The sequence below is a fragment of the Furipterus horrens genome, unplaced genomic scaffold (assembly GCF_987537825.1).
Source record: "Furipterus horrens unplaced genomic scaffold, mFurHor1.1.pri manual_scaffold_13, whole genome shotgun sequence".
NCBI classification, from domain to species: domain Eukaryota; kingdom Metazoa; phylum Chordata; class Mammalia; order Chiroptera; family Furipteridae; genus Furipterus; species Furipterus horrens.
Window position 1 is genome coordinate 40,667,151 of NW_028327183.1, and position 13,535 is coordinate 40,680,685.

Genomic DNA, 13,535 nt, shown 5'->3' on the forward strand with positions numbered 1-13,535 from the left:
GCGTTTCATGGGCTGCGCCAGGGGAGATGGAGGCGGGGAGAAGCTGTGGCTGCGGAGAACACTTAAATGTACCTCTTGGGGTGGACTAATTTCGGGGTCTAAACACGTGCCCCGGACAAAGCACTTAAATGGCATTCTTAAAACGTGAACCCCAGAGGGATGGAGGAATGTTTTGCTAACCATCCTAACTTCCTCAAAGGAGGCGCCGGTCCGCTCCGCCCTGGACAGGAAAGGCGGGTCCCTTTAAGGAGGCGGAGAATTTAACTGCAACGGATGAGTGCTTTGTCCAATCGTCGGCAGCCCAGGGAGTTTCTAGTCCAATGAGCACGCTGCGGGGGCGGGGCGGGGAGCACACCCGGAAGCGGGTGCGGACCGGCCCGCTTGCCCGGGGGCCATGGCAGCTACAGCACCTGCGGCGGAAGGGTTCCCAGGACGGGGTCCTCCCGGGGAGGTGATTCATTTGAACGTGGGAGGCAAAAGGTGAGTTTAGAAGATTCCTGAGGCCTCACCCTCGGTGTGGGAGAACTCGCTTCTCCCGGGGGAATGCTGTCCTCAGAGATTGCCCCGCCCCCTGCGAGAGGCGCGGCAACCTCAACTGGCGCCGGCTGAGGGTAGGGAATTCACCGGGTCCTGGGGTAGGGGGCCGTATTCCTCATCCTCCCTATATCGCCTCTTGTCTTTCGCCTTTCCTGCACAGATTCAGTACCTCTCGCCAGACTCTAACCTGGATACCAGACTCCTTCTTCTCCAGGTGGTTGGGAGAGCGAATTTGGGGTGGGAGGCCGGAGGAGAAGGTATGGGGAGATCTCATGCCCCTGCCCCGCACGCACTCACCCTGACCCCTGACCCCCGCTCTGTGTCCCCTCCCTGCAGTCTTCTGAGCGGACGCATCTCGACACTGAAAGATGAGTCCGGAGCCGTGAGTAGAGCAAGACCTGAAATGGGGCGGTGTGAAGGAGGAGGGACAGGACCCCCCCCTCAGCCCTTCTCTTTGCCCCATCCATCTTCTGCACCCCTCCCTTCTCCGCAGATCTTCATCGACAGGGACCCCACTGTCTTCGCGCCCATCCTCAACTTTCTGCGCACCAAAGAGTTGGACCCCAGGTTGGCATGGAGGATGAAAGGTTGTCTCCCACCGTCTTTGCCCCTGAGAAATCTCTTCTTCCCTTCAGAATGTTCACTTAAGCTCCTTGATCATATTTAAGTTGTGTGTCCTTACAATTCCCCCCAAATACACACATTTTTACCAGCCATGTCATTGCCCATCAAAATTTGCTACCTTTTCGGATGCTTCGTATTTTTGAAAACTTGCTCGTCAGAATTGTATGCCCACTCCCACTACCCAGACCCTGACCTCTGGTCATTTCTGCTACCCAGGGGTGTCCACGGTTCCAGCCTCCTTCACGAAGCCCAGTTCTATGGGCTCACTCCTCTGGGTAAGTGGGGGCCCCATTAGCATTCTCAGTGAATAGAAAACCATCTCTCTAGTGATGCTCCCTCAACCCTCTCTCCTGAAAGAAGGTTGGGTTAGAGCTGACAGCCCTGGATTTGGTCCTGGGTCTCAGGAGAGTGGTGGTATTCTGTGGAGAAAGAGATGAGGGAGAGGGAAAAGAATCAGACTCAGTACCCACAAAGACCAATCCTTCAAGTCTTTCTGCCTCAGTTCGTCGTCTGCAGCTGCGGGAGGAGTTGGATCGCTCTTCTTGTGGAAACGTTCTCTTCAATGGTTACCTGCCTCCACCAGGTGGGCACTACTAAGGGATGGAATGGAACGTGGATAGAAGAATAAAGACTATGTTTCCCATAAGGCTGGCAGCCCTTGGCCCATGCTATGAACCCTGAGACACTATGGGAGTTGTAGTCCTATATCAGATGCTCAGCATGATGCTTAGAAAGGAAGTAGGAATCAGCATTCCAATGAGACAGTGGGCCCCTTGAGGCTCCATTGCATTACCCAGAGCACAATGGGAGTTGTGGTCCAGGTTTGATTTTCTTGTGGGAAAGCTTAGAAAGCTTACATGGAGGGGAGAACTATTAAAGGGGATTTGTTGACTATAATCTCCATGAGACTTGGTGCAGCAAGCCCACTGGCTATGGAAAATATACCCCGGTGGATATAGTCCATGAAGCCTGTAGTCCATGAAGCTTTGCTGATTGGTAGAGAGAGTAGAGGGGGAAATTCAATTTATAGCTTTATTTTCCTAACCTTAGTCAATATCTACTACCGCATGAAGTTTGCTAAGCATGAAGACCTATGCTTTTGTTTTCTTAACTTAGCTCTGCCCTGTTTTTTTAAAAATCATTTAAAGTAGAAGCTTTATATAACTACCTTTATACCATAAATAAGACCCAAACATAGCTGTATTATTAAACTGGCTAGATGCTGTAGCCTGCCAAGGGGACAGGCTTCCATTTCTTAAAAGGGAGGATTAGCAAATACTGAAGAGATAAACAATATTATGGCATTACCAAACTGATTCTTCTTTTGCGATGGGCTGAAAGGAACTGAAAGGGGAGTAACTTGCTGTGTGATTCAGTCTCACTTAATGCCGTGTCCCCACACCACCTAAATTCTTTTCATCAAAAGACTGTGTTCTACACACGGGGAAATCTATATCTGGCATATTTTAAGGGCTTGCTATGTGGCCATTATTACAATTGTTACAGTTATTGTCACTCTGCCCCTTCTCCCTGCCATAGTGTTCCCAATGAAGCGGCGGAACCGGCACAGCCTGGTGGGGCCCCAGCAGGCAGGGGGACGCCCAGCACCTGTTCGAAGGAGCAACACCATGCCCCCCAACCTGGGCAATGCAGGGCTGCTGGGCCGAATGCTGGACGAGAAATCCCCTCCTTCACCGTTGGGTACGCTTGTGTCTCCTGGGAGGCTATGGCAGCCAGTGGCACCCCTATGACCCTGCGCTGGTCTTTGCTCTCCCTCTAAGGGCTACCGGAGGAGCCAGGGATGGTGCGCCTAGTATGTGGACACCACAACTGGATCGCTGTGGCCTATACCCAGTTTCTTGTCTGTTACAGGTGCTTGGGGAGGGTGGTGGCGGGAGGCTTTGAGCCCTGTTGATGAGGAGGGCTTGGGGAAAAGGTTGATGATGTCCCCCAATCCTCCAGGCTGAAGGAAGCCTCTGGCTGGCAGCTGGTGTTTTCCAGTCCCCGCTTGGACTGGCCCATCGAGCGACTGGCACTCACAGCCCGGGTACTCGGTGGGGCTTTGGGTGAGCACGACAAGATGGTGGCAGCGGCCGCAGGCAGCGAGATCCTTCTGTGGGCTCTGCAGGCAGAAGGCGGTGGCTCTGAGATAGGTATGGCACCAGGGTTTTCCAGAAGCCTCTGCCCTGTAGAACTGTATTCCAACCTGTGGTCTGTTAGATTTCTACCCCGTTAGCATTCTGTGGCCTTTTAAAATAACCCTGCTATACAGTTCTCAAACCCATAAGAACTCTCTGAGTTATTAGGATGTTCCAACACTTTAGAATTCTGTATCCTGTTAGAATTCCTTGGCCTGGTAGAAAAATCCACCCACATACAATTCTGTCTTCTGTCAGAATTCACTGCCCTGTTAGATTTCTTTGCTTCATTGGAATTCTTCATGCCAGTGGAATGCCACGCCTGTTAGTCTCTGTGTTCTCATTAGAAGTCTTTGACTTGTTAACTAATCTGTTCTCTAGCAAACCTCGGTCCTCAGGAGAACCTCTGTAATTCCTGCTGGAATCCTCTATCCTGTGAGGATTCCATAGCCAGCTGACTCCCCTGGGCCTCAGAACTCTTCCTGCCATCCTTCTCCCCCATGAAGCAGGGTTCTGGCTGAGTACTCCTTTCCCTCAACAGGAGTCTTCCATCTGGGGGTGCCTGTGGAGGCCTTATTCTTCGTCGGGAACCAGCTCATTGCTACAAGCCACACAGGGCGCATCGGGGTGTGGAATGCTGTCACCAAGCACTGGCAGGTCAGAATGCTGACTGTGGCTTTCCCCGGTGTTCAGACTGTACAGACCTTGGGAGGTGTTCCTTTCTGCCCCACCCCATCTGGAGAGAGCCAGCAAGCCCAGCAGTGGGCCAGAGCCTGGGTGTATGTGTTAGAGGCCTAAGGAGCATCAGGAAGGCCTTCCTGGAGGAGGGACTGCCAAGCTCACAGGAATGATGGGGGGGTGGTTTGGAAAGTAGAGAGGATTCTCCAGGCACTGGATGTGGGAGCAGATGAAGGGAGATGGCCTAGGAGATAGAAACCCAGAGAGAGACATGTAAATGTCTGTTCTCTCTGCATCTGCCCTTAGCCATGTTCAAAATGTAAAAAACAAACAAACAAAATACCTGCAATATTGTTTTCTTCTGCTAAAGTACGCATGTTTGAGAGAGAGAGACAGACAAGGACAGAAAGGGGAGAGGAAGTGAAAGACAGAGGGGAAGAGACACAAATGGAAAGAGATGACAGAGAGGACCCGGGACTGAATGTCTGTGGTAGATAAAAGGACCCAGAGAGATGAATGGAGATGAAAAGAGAAATGTCAGAGATACAGCATCAAGGAGAGGCCAGGAGATGGAAGCACTGACCAAGAGAAGTTTAGATAGAGAGAAACAGTTGGAGATAGGCCCGGAGCAGGCAGGGCTGCAGAGAAGTGGACCTAGAAACTGTCGGTGGGCTCTGGGGCAGAGAGAGGAGGGCCTGCCAGGAGCTGCAGAGGCAAAGGCAGGGAGGGACTCTCAGCCACAGTCTGCCCTGCCCCCAGGTCCAGGAAGTGCAGCCCATCACCAGCTATGATGCAGCAGGCTCCTTCCTCCTCCTGGGCTGCAACAATGGCTCCATCTACTACGTGGGTGAGCAGCAGGTGCCTGAGCGCCTCCCCTGGGAAGGAGGGGAGAGGCTGGGGCACCTTGAACAAACCTGTATCCTCCCTGCCCACCGCAGATGTGCAGAAGTTCCCCCTGCGCATGAAGGACAATGACCTCCTGGTCAGCGAACTCTACCGGGACCCAGCAGAAGATGGGGTCACAGCCCTCAGTGTCTACCTCACCCCCAAAACCAGTAAGCTATGACCTGGCTCCCTCCTGCCATCAGCAGCCAGCCCCAGCCCACAGCTGACTCCCCACTGCTTGTGTAGTATGACCCAGTGAGATTTAATGGGAGCGGGGACAGATTTACCTGCCACTTAGTCACTTAGCACATACTGAGCACCACTTGTATATAAGCACTCTTCTAGGCACTGGACAGTGGCAGGTCTCTCCAGCAAGGGTAACATTGATCACTAGCCGTTCATCTGTGGGTTTCTTTCCCATCACTGCGATTAGGGCATGATGCTTGCATGCCCCTAAAACCAAGAGGAGGGACATTTTACAGCGGACGAAGCTGAGTTCTCTCACTCAGGACAGTTTTTTGTTTCCTTGACCTCAAATTGAAATAACTTGATTTTTATTTGTTTCTGTTGAGATATTATTTACATACCATAAAATTCACCATTTTAAAGTGTACAATTTGGTGATTTTACTTATTTTTTAATTTTCTTTTTCCTTTGTGGGGTGTTTGTGTTTGTTTTTTGAAGATTTTTATATGTTTAAAATTTATTTTAGTGAGAGGGAAGGGAGAGAGAAAATGAGAGAAACATTGATGTGTGAGAGAAACATTGATCACTTGCCTCTTGCACACCCACAACCAGGAGCCTGGCCCACAACCCAGGCACTGCCCTGACTGGGAATTGAACCGGTGGACTTTTGGTTCACAGGCTGATGCTCAACCCCCTGAACCACACCAGCCAGGGCACTTTGGTGATCGTTAGTAGGTTCACAAGGTTGTGTAACCATCACTACTCTCTAATTCCAGAATATGATTTTTTGTTGCCCTAAAAAAAAAAAAGCCCTGAACTTCTTAGCCATCATACCCCATTCCTGCCTCCTGACAGCCCCTGGAAACCTAATTTTTTTTTTTCTCTATAGCTTCTCCTCTTCTAGACATTTCATACAAAGGGAATCATATAATGTGTGGCCTTTTGTGTCTGCTTTTTTCACTTAGCATATGGTTAATTATTTTATTTTATTGTTTATAGTTAGTGCTTTCTGCATCTTAAGATATCTTTGCCTACCCCCAGGTTGTGAAGATTTCCCCCTGTGTTTTCTTCTAGAAGCTTTGTAGTTTTAGTATTTACATGTAGGTCTCTGTTTCACTTCAAATTAACTTGTATATATGGTAAGAGGTAAGGGTTATGGTACACTTTTTTCTAGCAGGAATAAATTAATGTTACACCTAACTTCACAGCATGTCATCATGTAAGGGCCCCTTCTTTCTTTCCTTTTTTTTTTTTTAATGTACGTATAGTTGGTATGTAATATATTAGTTATATTAGTTTCAGATGTGCAATATAGTGACCTGACATTTTCATACCTTAACAATGTGATCACCTCACAAATCTGTCAACATGCAAACTATCACATTCATATTGACCATGTTCCCCTTCACCTTTTCATCCCTCGCCCCCACCCATAAGGCCCCTTCCTTATTTCGTTTATTTGTCCCTTTCCTCCCCACCATATGCTACTATTCTGTCATGATTAACATTTACCTTTTCATGTGTGTGTGCTCTTACAAAATGGGCATCATGGAGATGTTTTGAATTTGTGTACACAGCACCGGGGACCTATCTCAGTTGTTCTCTTGTTTTGCTCACCCTGCCCTCGGTTTAGTATCTGTTTGTGTGGTGACGCCTAACCCCAACACACTGCTTTTAACTGTACCAAATATTACAACCACATGTCCCCTATCCCAGCCTTTTAGGTGGTCCGTGGGGCTTCTGGCACTTGTGAAATCACTTTTCCCCTCTGGAACGTTGGAGAGGGCAGGGAGTCCCGCAGACACATTGAGTTGCACTTTCTTGTCTTGCTGTCTGTCTGTTTATATATGTCCTTATTTTATTTTTTGTTTTTCTAATTCCATCTCTGTCTGTGCATGTTTGTCCCTGTGTCTGTATAACTCCCTGTGACTTATTGGCTCAGTCCCATGTCTCCCCATTTCTCTAGTTTCTCTCTCTCTTCCCTCACATGTTAGGTCTGCCTCTCCTCATCTCGACTTCTGTCTCTGGTTCTCTCTTCCTCTGATTTGTCACTTTGTGTCCCTGTTCCTCCACCTCCACGTCTCCTCACTACCTATGGTCATCTCTCCCTCTCTCCTTGCTTCCGGACTCTGTTCTTCGTCTGTCGCCTCTCTCTCTCTCTCTCTCTCTCTCTCTCTCTCTCTCTCTCTCTCTCTCTCTCTCTCTCTCTCTCTCTCTCTCTGCTTTGGTTTCAGCCTCTCTGTGACCCCATCCCTCTCCTCCTCATCAGGTGACAGTGGGAACTGGATTGAGATCGCCTATGGCACCAGCTCAGGGAGTGTGCGGGTCATCGTGCAGCACCCCGAGACTGTGGGCTCCGGGCCTCAGCTCTTCCAGACCTTCACTGTGCATCGCAGCCCCGTCACCAAGATCATGTTGTCGGAGAAGCATCTCATCTCAGGTGGGCCTGCTGGGCTGCCCCAGATGCCCATCTCCCTGCAGGAGGGGTGGCTCTGATGGGAGTGTGAAACCAGGTGGACGAGGGTTTCCACTGGGGAGGGATGCTGTATAGGGAGAGACCTACAGGGGAGAGAAGTTTGACCTGGGACAGTAACTGCAGAAGTGAGAGGATGCTCTAAAGGGGACCAGTTTGAGGGAGAGTGAATAATTTATCAAATGTCTATGAACACCTATTGTGTTCCAGGCACACACAGTGATGAACAAGACAGGCTGATATTGTAGAGCAAATATTCTGGTGGGAATGGCAGACAAATGAATAAAAATTAAATCAATTCAAGCAATAATGAGGGCCATGGAGAAAAACAAAGCTGTGTGAGTGGCTAGAGAGTGTCAAGGTCACAGGATAGTGCGTGGTTCTGGGAAGGCCTTTCTGAGAAAGGACCTTTAAGCCGAAATGAGGAGATGAATAGTGCAGATCAGGGGGACAAGCATCACAGGCAGAGGGAATAGGCGTGGCAGAGGGTATGTGGTGGGAGGATGTTTGCTGTATCTGAGGAAAAGCAGGGAGCCCCCTGTGGCCAGAGGGGAGTGGGCAAAGGAGAGCATGGATTGATGAGGACAGGTCAGTAGGACCTCGTGAGCCACGGAGAAGACTGTCCTTGACCTGACTGAGGTGGTGCCACAGGAGGGCTCTGGGAGAGGAGGGCTGTGACCTGACGCAGGTGTGCACAGGCTCCCCCTGGCTGTGTGTGACACAGGCTGTGGGGATAGCAGAGGAGCAGGGAGTGGAGGGAGGAGGCTGCTGCCATGGTCCAGGCAGGAGATGAGATGAACGGGGGGGGCAAGGGGGGCAGTGGATAGGGTAAAGTGCGATCAGGCTCTGAATGATTTTGGAGGCAGAGCCTACAGGATTTTTGACCCTTTGGAATTCTGGGGAAGAATTCAGAGGGACGTGAATCCTGACACCTTTGAGAGTCGGTCCTCCTGGGGCTGGGGAAGGTTGGGCAGCAACAGCCCAGCCTGACTTGCTGCCCCCTGCCCCGCAGTCTGTGCTGACAACAACCATGTGCGGACGTGGTCTGTGACTCGCTTCCGTGGCATGATTTCTACCCAGCCGGGTTCCACCCCACTCGCTTCCTTCAAGATCCTGGCTCTGGAGTCAGCCGACGGGCATGGTGGCTGCAGTGCTGGCAATGACATTGGTGCTTCCTAGCCCCTGGCTGCCTACCTCACAGACCCCTATTGCCCTCCATTGACCCTTTTTCTGACCCCTGTTGACCTCCCTTTACTCCCAGCTTCTCCTGTTGAATTCTGTTGCCCCCAGTGATTCCTGCTGACTGCCACCTGACCTGGGACCACCCTCATCCCTGATGTACTTGAACCCTTTTGACTGTTGCTGACCCTCAGCCCCCTCTGACCCCACCCAATTTCAGCAATTTAGGGATGGGGACCTAGTCCTGGGGTGGGGCAGAATGTTGGGGTCTAGAGGTCCCAGGCACCCAGCGGGCCTGACCCTCATCCCCGCCTGGCCTAGGCCCCTACGGTGAGCGGGATGACCAGCAAGTGTTCATCCAGAAGGTGGTGCCAAGCGCCAGCCAGCTCTTTGTGCGTCTTTCATCCACTGGTCAGCGGTGAGGACAGTTCATCAAATGGGGAGGGTGGTCAGAGGAGAAGGCAAGAGGTTGGCTGTGTTACGGAGGCCAGAAGGGGGTCTCAGCCAAGCAGCACTAAAGCAAGGGCTAGGAGGGCCTGGTCCAGGTTTGGGGGCTGGAGGTATCAACAGTGAGACACATACTGACGGGAGAGAAGATGGTGCCTGTGGTGGACCCTAGACAGACTTCCCAGTGTAGTCAGGGTGGGACAGGAGGCCTGGGCAGAGGGGTTGGGGTGGGATGGGGCGCGCAGCATAGGAGTCAGGGTGGGATGTGTGGTGGCCAGGAAGCTGTAGAGGTTTGGCTCCCGGCTGGGAAGGAGGCCTGAGATGGTTTTCTTGAAAAGGAGACTGCGCTGAGACCTTGAGAATAAATAGAAATGAGTGTGCAGGCTGAAGGAACAGCATATGCAATGGCTAGGAATGGCCAACTAGGGTAGCCATGGAGTGCTACCCCCCAGGGAGACTCAGGCCTTCCCTGAGGTGGGAACTGGGGGAGCAGGAGATCTTGGGGAGAGTCCTGAGGCCCACATGGGACACATAGCAGGTGTACTGACAAGGGACATCCAAGAAGCTGCTGGCCCCCCAGGGCTAGCCCCCAAGAAAGTACATTGGAGAAGGATGGTGAAGCTTGGGTGTGGAGAGGCAGGAATGGAAGCCATAATGGTGGGCATTGTGGCCCAGGAACGGCGTGAGGATGAGAAGAGGGACCACGCCAGATGCTGCTGTGGCCAGGGTGACCTCTCCTCCCTCCGTCCCTCGCAGGGTGTGCTCGGTGCGCTCCGTGGATGGCTCGCCAACTACTGCCTTTACAGTGCTGGAGTGTGAGGGGTCTCGGCGGCTTGGCTCTCGGCCCCGGCGCTACCTGCTCACTGGCCAGGCCAACGGCAGCCTGGCCATGTGGGACCTGACCACCGCCATGGATGGCCTTGGCCAGGCCCCTGGTACTCCCCACCCCACCTCTATCATGTCCCAAGCCTCACAGACTCATCCTGAATCCCTCTCTACATCTTCCTTCATCACGATCTCCATCCCCAAAGCTTTGCCCTCTGACCCCTTTCTCTACCTACAATCCCTCCTTGCCCTTACTTTTTAACCCTTCTCGGTTTCTGACCCCTGTCCCTTGACATCTGCATCTTTTCTCCTGTCTTGACCTTAATCCTTGCACTTGACCTTTTTCCCTTGTCCCCCAGCAGGTGGCCTGACAGAGGAAGAGCTGATGGAACAGCTGGAACAGTGCGACCTGGCCCCACTGGCTTCCTCGCGGGGCTCTCTTCCTAGCCCTTCACCCCGCACTTCTCTCACCAGGTAGGCACGAGTCCACTACCCTTCTGTGCAGAAGAGGAAAGGACTGCACATGGTGGCCTTGGTGAGGGTGGGTGGCCTAGTTGCCTCATAATGACCTGCACTGACTCTCATCACCCCCTCAAGTCTCTACTCAGCCTCCAGCAACACCTCCCTGCCTGGGCGCCGTGGGAGCCCCAGCCCCCCACAGGCTGAGGTCCGGCGCCGTGGGGGAGGCAGCTTCGTGGAACGCTGCCAGGAACTGGTGCGCAGTGGGCCAGAGCCCCGACGGCCACCGACACCAGCGCCCCGGCCCTCCATGGGTCCTGGGGCTCCCCTTGCTCCCCCCAAGGTGAAGCTCAATGAAACTTCCTTCTGAATGCAGCTGCCATGGTGCTTTTGGATACCCAGGTCCTGGGGACTCAGGTGCCTCCCCACTTCCTGTCAGAGCCCTGGGTTCAGGGCCAGGGCCTCCTTGGAGTGGTCACTGTTACTAGATCCCCATATCTCCCTTTTCTGGAGCCAAAGTCACCCTTGCCTAATAAAGTTCTCACTGCCAACATCTTCCTTACATTCTTAGAGGATTTTGGGACCCCCAGAGAAACAGTGGGAGAGATGTGGGGCCCAACTATGTCTCTGGCTGTAGGTTCAGAGACATCCGTCTCTCTTGGTTTAAGCAAAGAAAGAATATGTCTAGGATTACACTCCAACTTCAGGCATGGCTGGATTCAGGGGTTCTGTCAGGTTTTTCCTTCTCTGTGCCAAGATAACTCCAGATAGTTCCTTCGTAACTTTATTCTCTCTAGCAGCCACAGAAATCACAAGACTGAATTGGCTTGAGTTGAGTCAGATGACCATCCCTGAACCAATCACTATGACCAGTGGATGGAGATCTTCCCTTGTTTTAGGGGTCTTGTTACCTCACAAGCCAGGAGTTGAGGTCACCTTCATGTTGACAGAGTGAAGGAGGATATCCTGAAAGACGAATCAGGGTTTTGTTGCCACAAGTGGAAATGAAAGGCTACAGGTCAGCATAAACACAGATATTGTGGCCACATCCTTAACATTTGTACCCCAAACCTCACCAATGCAAACACCTTGCCCACATCCCTGGCTGCCCAGTCTTTCACTCCTTTCCTGCCCACACCTGAGATGGCATGTGAGATAAATAGGTTCAGCTCAACCCAGACTGACATCCTTAGGATTGTCTCCCAAATAATACCTGTACCTATAGAAACTCCCCAGGAAATTTTCAGCATCTTTTTCTTAGACCAATGAAGGGGAGAGAAGGTGGGCTAACAAAGGATTTTAGGATATGCTAATTCTAGAATCCCAGAATTTCTGGAATACCAGAGCTGTAACATGGTGGGGATGGGTCTAGAATGTTAGAGACTCTAGAACACAAGGATATTCTAGAGTTCTAGTGGATGGACAACTTTGGGGTTCTCCCCTGCATTTCAGAGCATCCAGACTGTAGAAGTGTGTTGACAAAAAAGACCTGGAAAATCAGCAATTCTAGAATGGGAGTGTTCTAGAGTGCCTATTAATCTACACCAGTAGGAATATTTTCCATGCCAGGGATTATGGAATGCTGGGAATTAGAATCTCGATTATTTTCTAGAGCATAGGGCTATTCTGGAATGTTAACTTCTAAATCACTAGAGGGTTCATTTGCATTCTAAGAAATTCATAATGGCAGAGGGCTGTAGATTGTCAGATTCTAGAACATGAATGGGAGGTCTAAGAGGTGAGTGCTTCTAAAATATGAGTGTTCTGGAATGCTTATGATATTCAAACTCTAGAATTAAAAAAAAAATCCTCACCTGAAGAAAAGTTTATTGACTTGAGAGAGAAAGAGAAACATCAATGAGAGAGAAACATTGATTGGCTGCCTCCAACTTTGCGGGGGAATGGAACCCACAACCCTTGGGTGCACAGGACAACACTCCAACCAACCAAGCTGCCTAGCCAGGGCTAAAAATGTTTTTATATGCCAGGGCATTCAGAACACTGGGGGATGTCTGAATGTTAGGAAGTCTAGAATATAGAAGGGTGTTGGGATGTCAAGGAATCTAGAATACAGTACAAGAGCGCTTTTTAATGCTTGTAGATCTAGAATATAGAAAGGTTTGTTTTTGTTTTTGTTTTTCCCCATGCCAGGGAATGCAGCACATGTGTGTTTGTGGACTGCTGATGATTCTAGAACCTAGCAAAGAAATGTGAGAAAATCTAGAACACTAAGGAGATTTTTGTTAGTTTCTTTGTTCACAAATACAAGGGATAAAATGGTGTGTGTGAGCGCACACTGGGAGGAATCTTCTGGAATGCCATGACTCCAGAATTCTGGAGTTCTGAAAGGTTGAGAACAGATCAGGATCCAAGGGGTGGCATAGAAACAACCCTGGGAGGAGCATTTGAGATCTTGCTCCCCTGCACATGTTGTCAGTTTGGCTCAAATAAACTAAAATGATGGTAATAATAATAATTAATTAATTAATTAAACGACCCTAGGAGATAGTGGTACCGATTGGGATTGAAAGCTGGGGACTCCAAAGGCTGGGTTCAGGAGTCGGGGAATCTGACGCCGTCCCCGGAAGTTGCAGTGGTGAGCCAGAGGCTGTTGCCTAGCAACGAGCATTGAAGATGCCCAGGATCCCAGGCAGAAGGGAGGAATTTCGGCAGCGCTCCAGCAAATGCTTCTGCCACAGGGTAGGATGTAGGGAAGGGGCAAAGAAGGGGCAGGCATTCGTTGTCCTGCAGGGCTGTTAGCAGGGATGACGGGGGCTTCACAAACACAGGGACACGGAGCACTGGGCAGAACCAGGCACTCCATCATCACACTGGGACAGCCCACGAATGCCCATGAATGGGGCCTGAGTGCCGTTGTTACTGCTTTAAGGGCCTGTGTGTCCCTGGACAGTGGATGGGCCCTGAGTTCTAAGGGGCAGAGTAGGATGGAGGTCTGGATTACTGCAGGTAGCAGTGATGGTGTGAGTGCAGATGTGTGAGTCAGCCCAGGTGCCTCACTGTACCGGGGAAGGGGAAGGTGTCCCCCATACTTCCTGTACTCCTTTCATTGGAAGAAGTAGGGGATGAAGACGAAGCTGGATCTG

The 13,535-nt window shown here is 51.0% G+C and overlaps 1 protein-coding gene across 2 annotated transcripts; it reads left to right on the forward strand.

The window, feature by feature from the left end:
* Nucleotides 1-351: 351 nt before the first annotated feature.
* On the forward strand, nucleotides 352-10,984 carry SHKBP1 (SH3KBP1 binding protein 1). 2 transcript variants are annotated; one of them, XM_090259839.1, is made up of 18 exons: nucleotides 352-480; nucleotides 698-751; nucleotides 874-919; nucleotides 1,031-1,104; nucleotides 1,378-1,436; nucleotides 1,664-1,744; nucleotides 2,701-2,862; nucleotides 2,943-3,033; nucleotides 3,124-3,314; nucleotides 3,841-3,956; nucleotides 4,737-4,824; nucleotides 4,916-5,032; nucleotides 7,318-7,488; nucleotides 8,534-8,689; nucleotides 9,022-9,118; nucleotides 9,904-10,082; nucleotides 10,332-10,446; nucleotides 10,570-10,984. In XM_090259839.1, exons 1-18 carry the CDS (start codon nucleotides 395-397, stop codon nucleotides 10,799-10,801), a joined length of 2,115 nt encoding a protein of 704 aa, XP_090115965.1. In that variant the 5' UTR covers nucleotides 352-394; the 3' UTR covers nucleotides 10,802-10,984. The 2 variants fall into 2 exon arrangements, with proteins under 2 accessions (XP_090115965.1, XP_090115966.1); XM_090259840.1 differs by having other exon boundaries at nucleotides 10,335-10,446.
* Nucleotides 10,985-13,535: the final 2,551 nt, after the last annotated feature.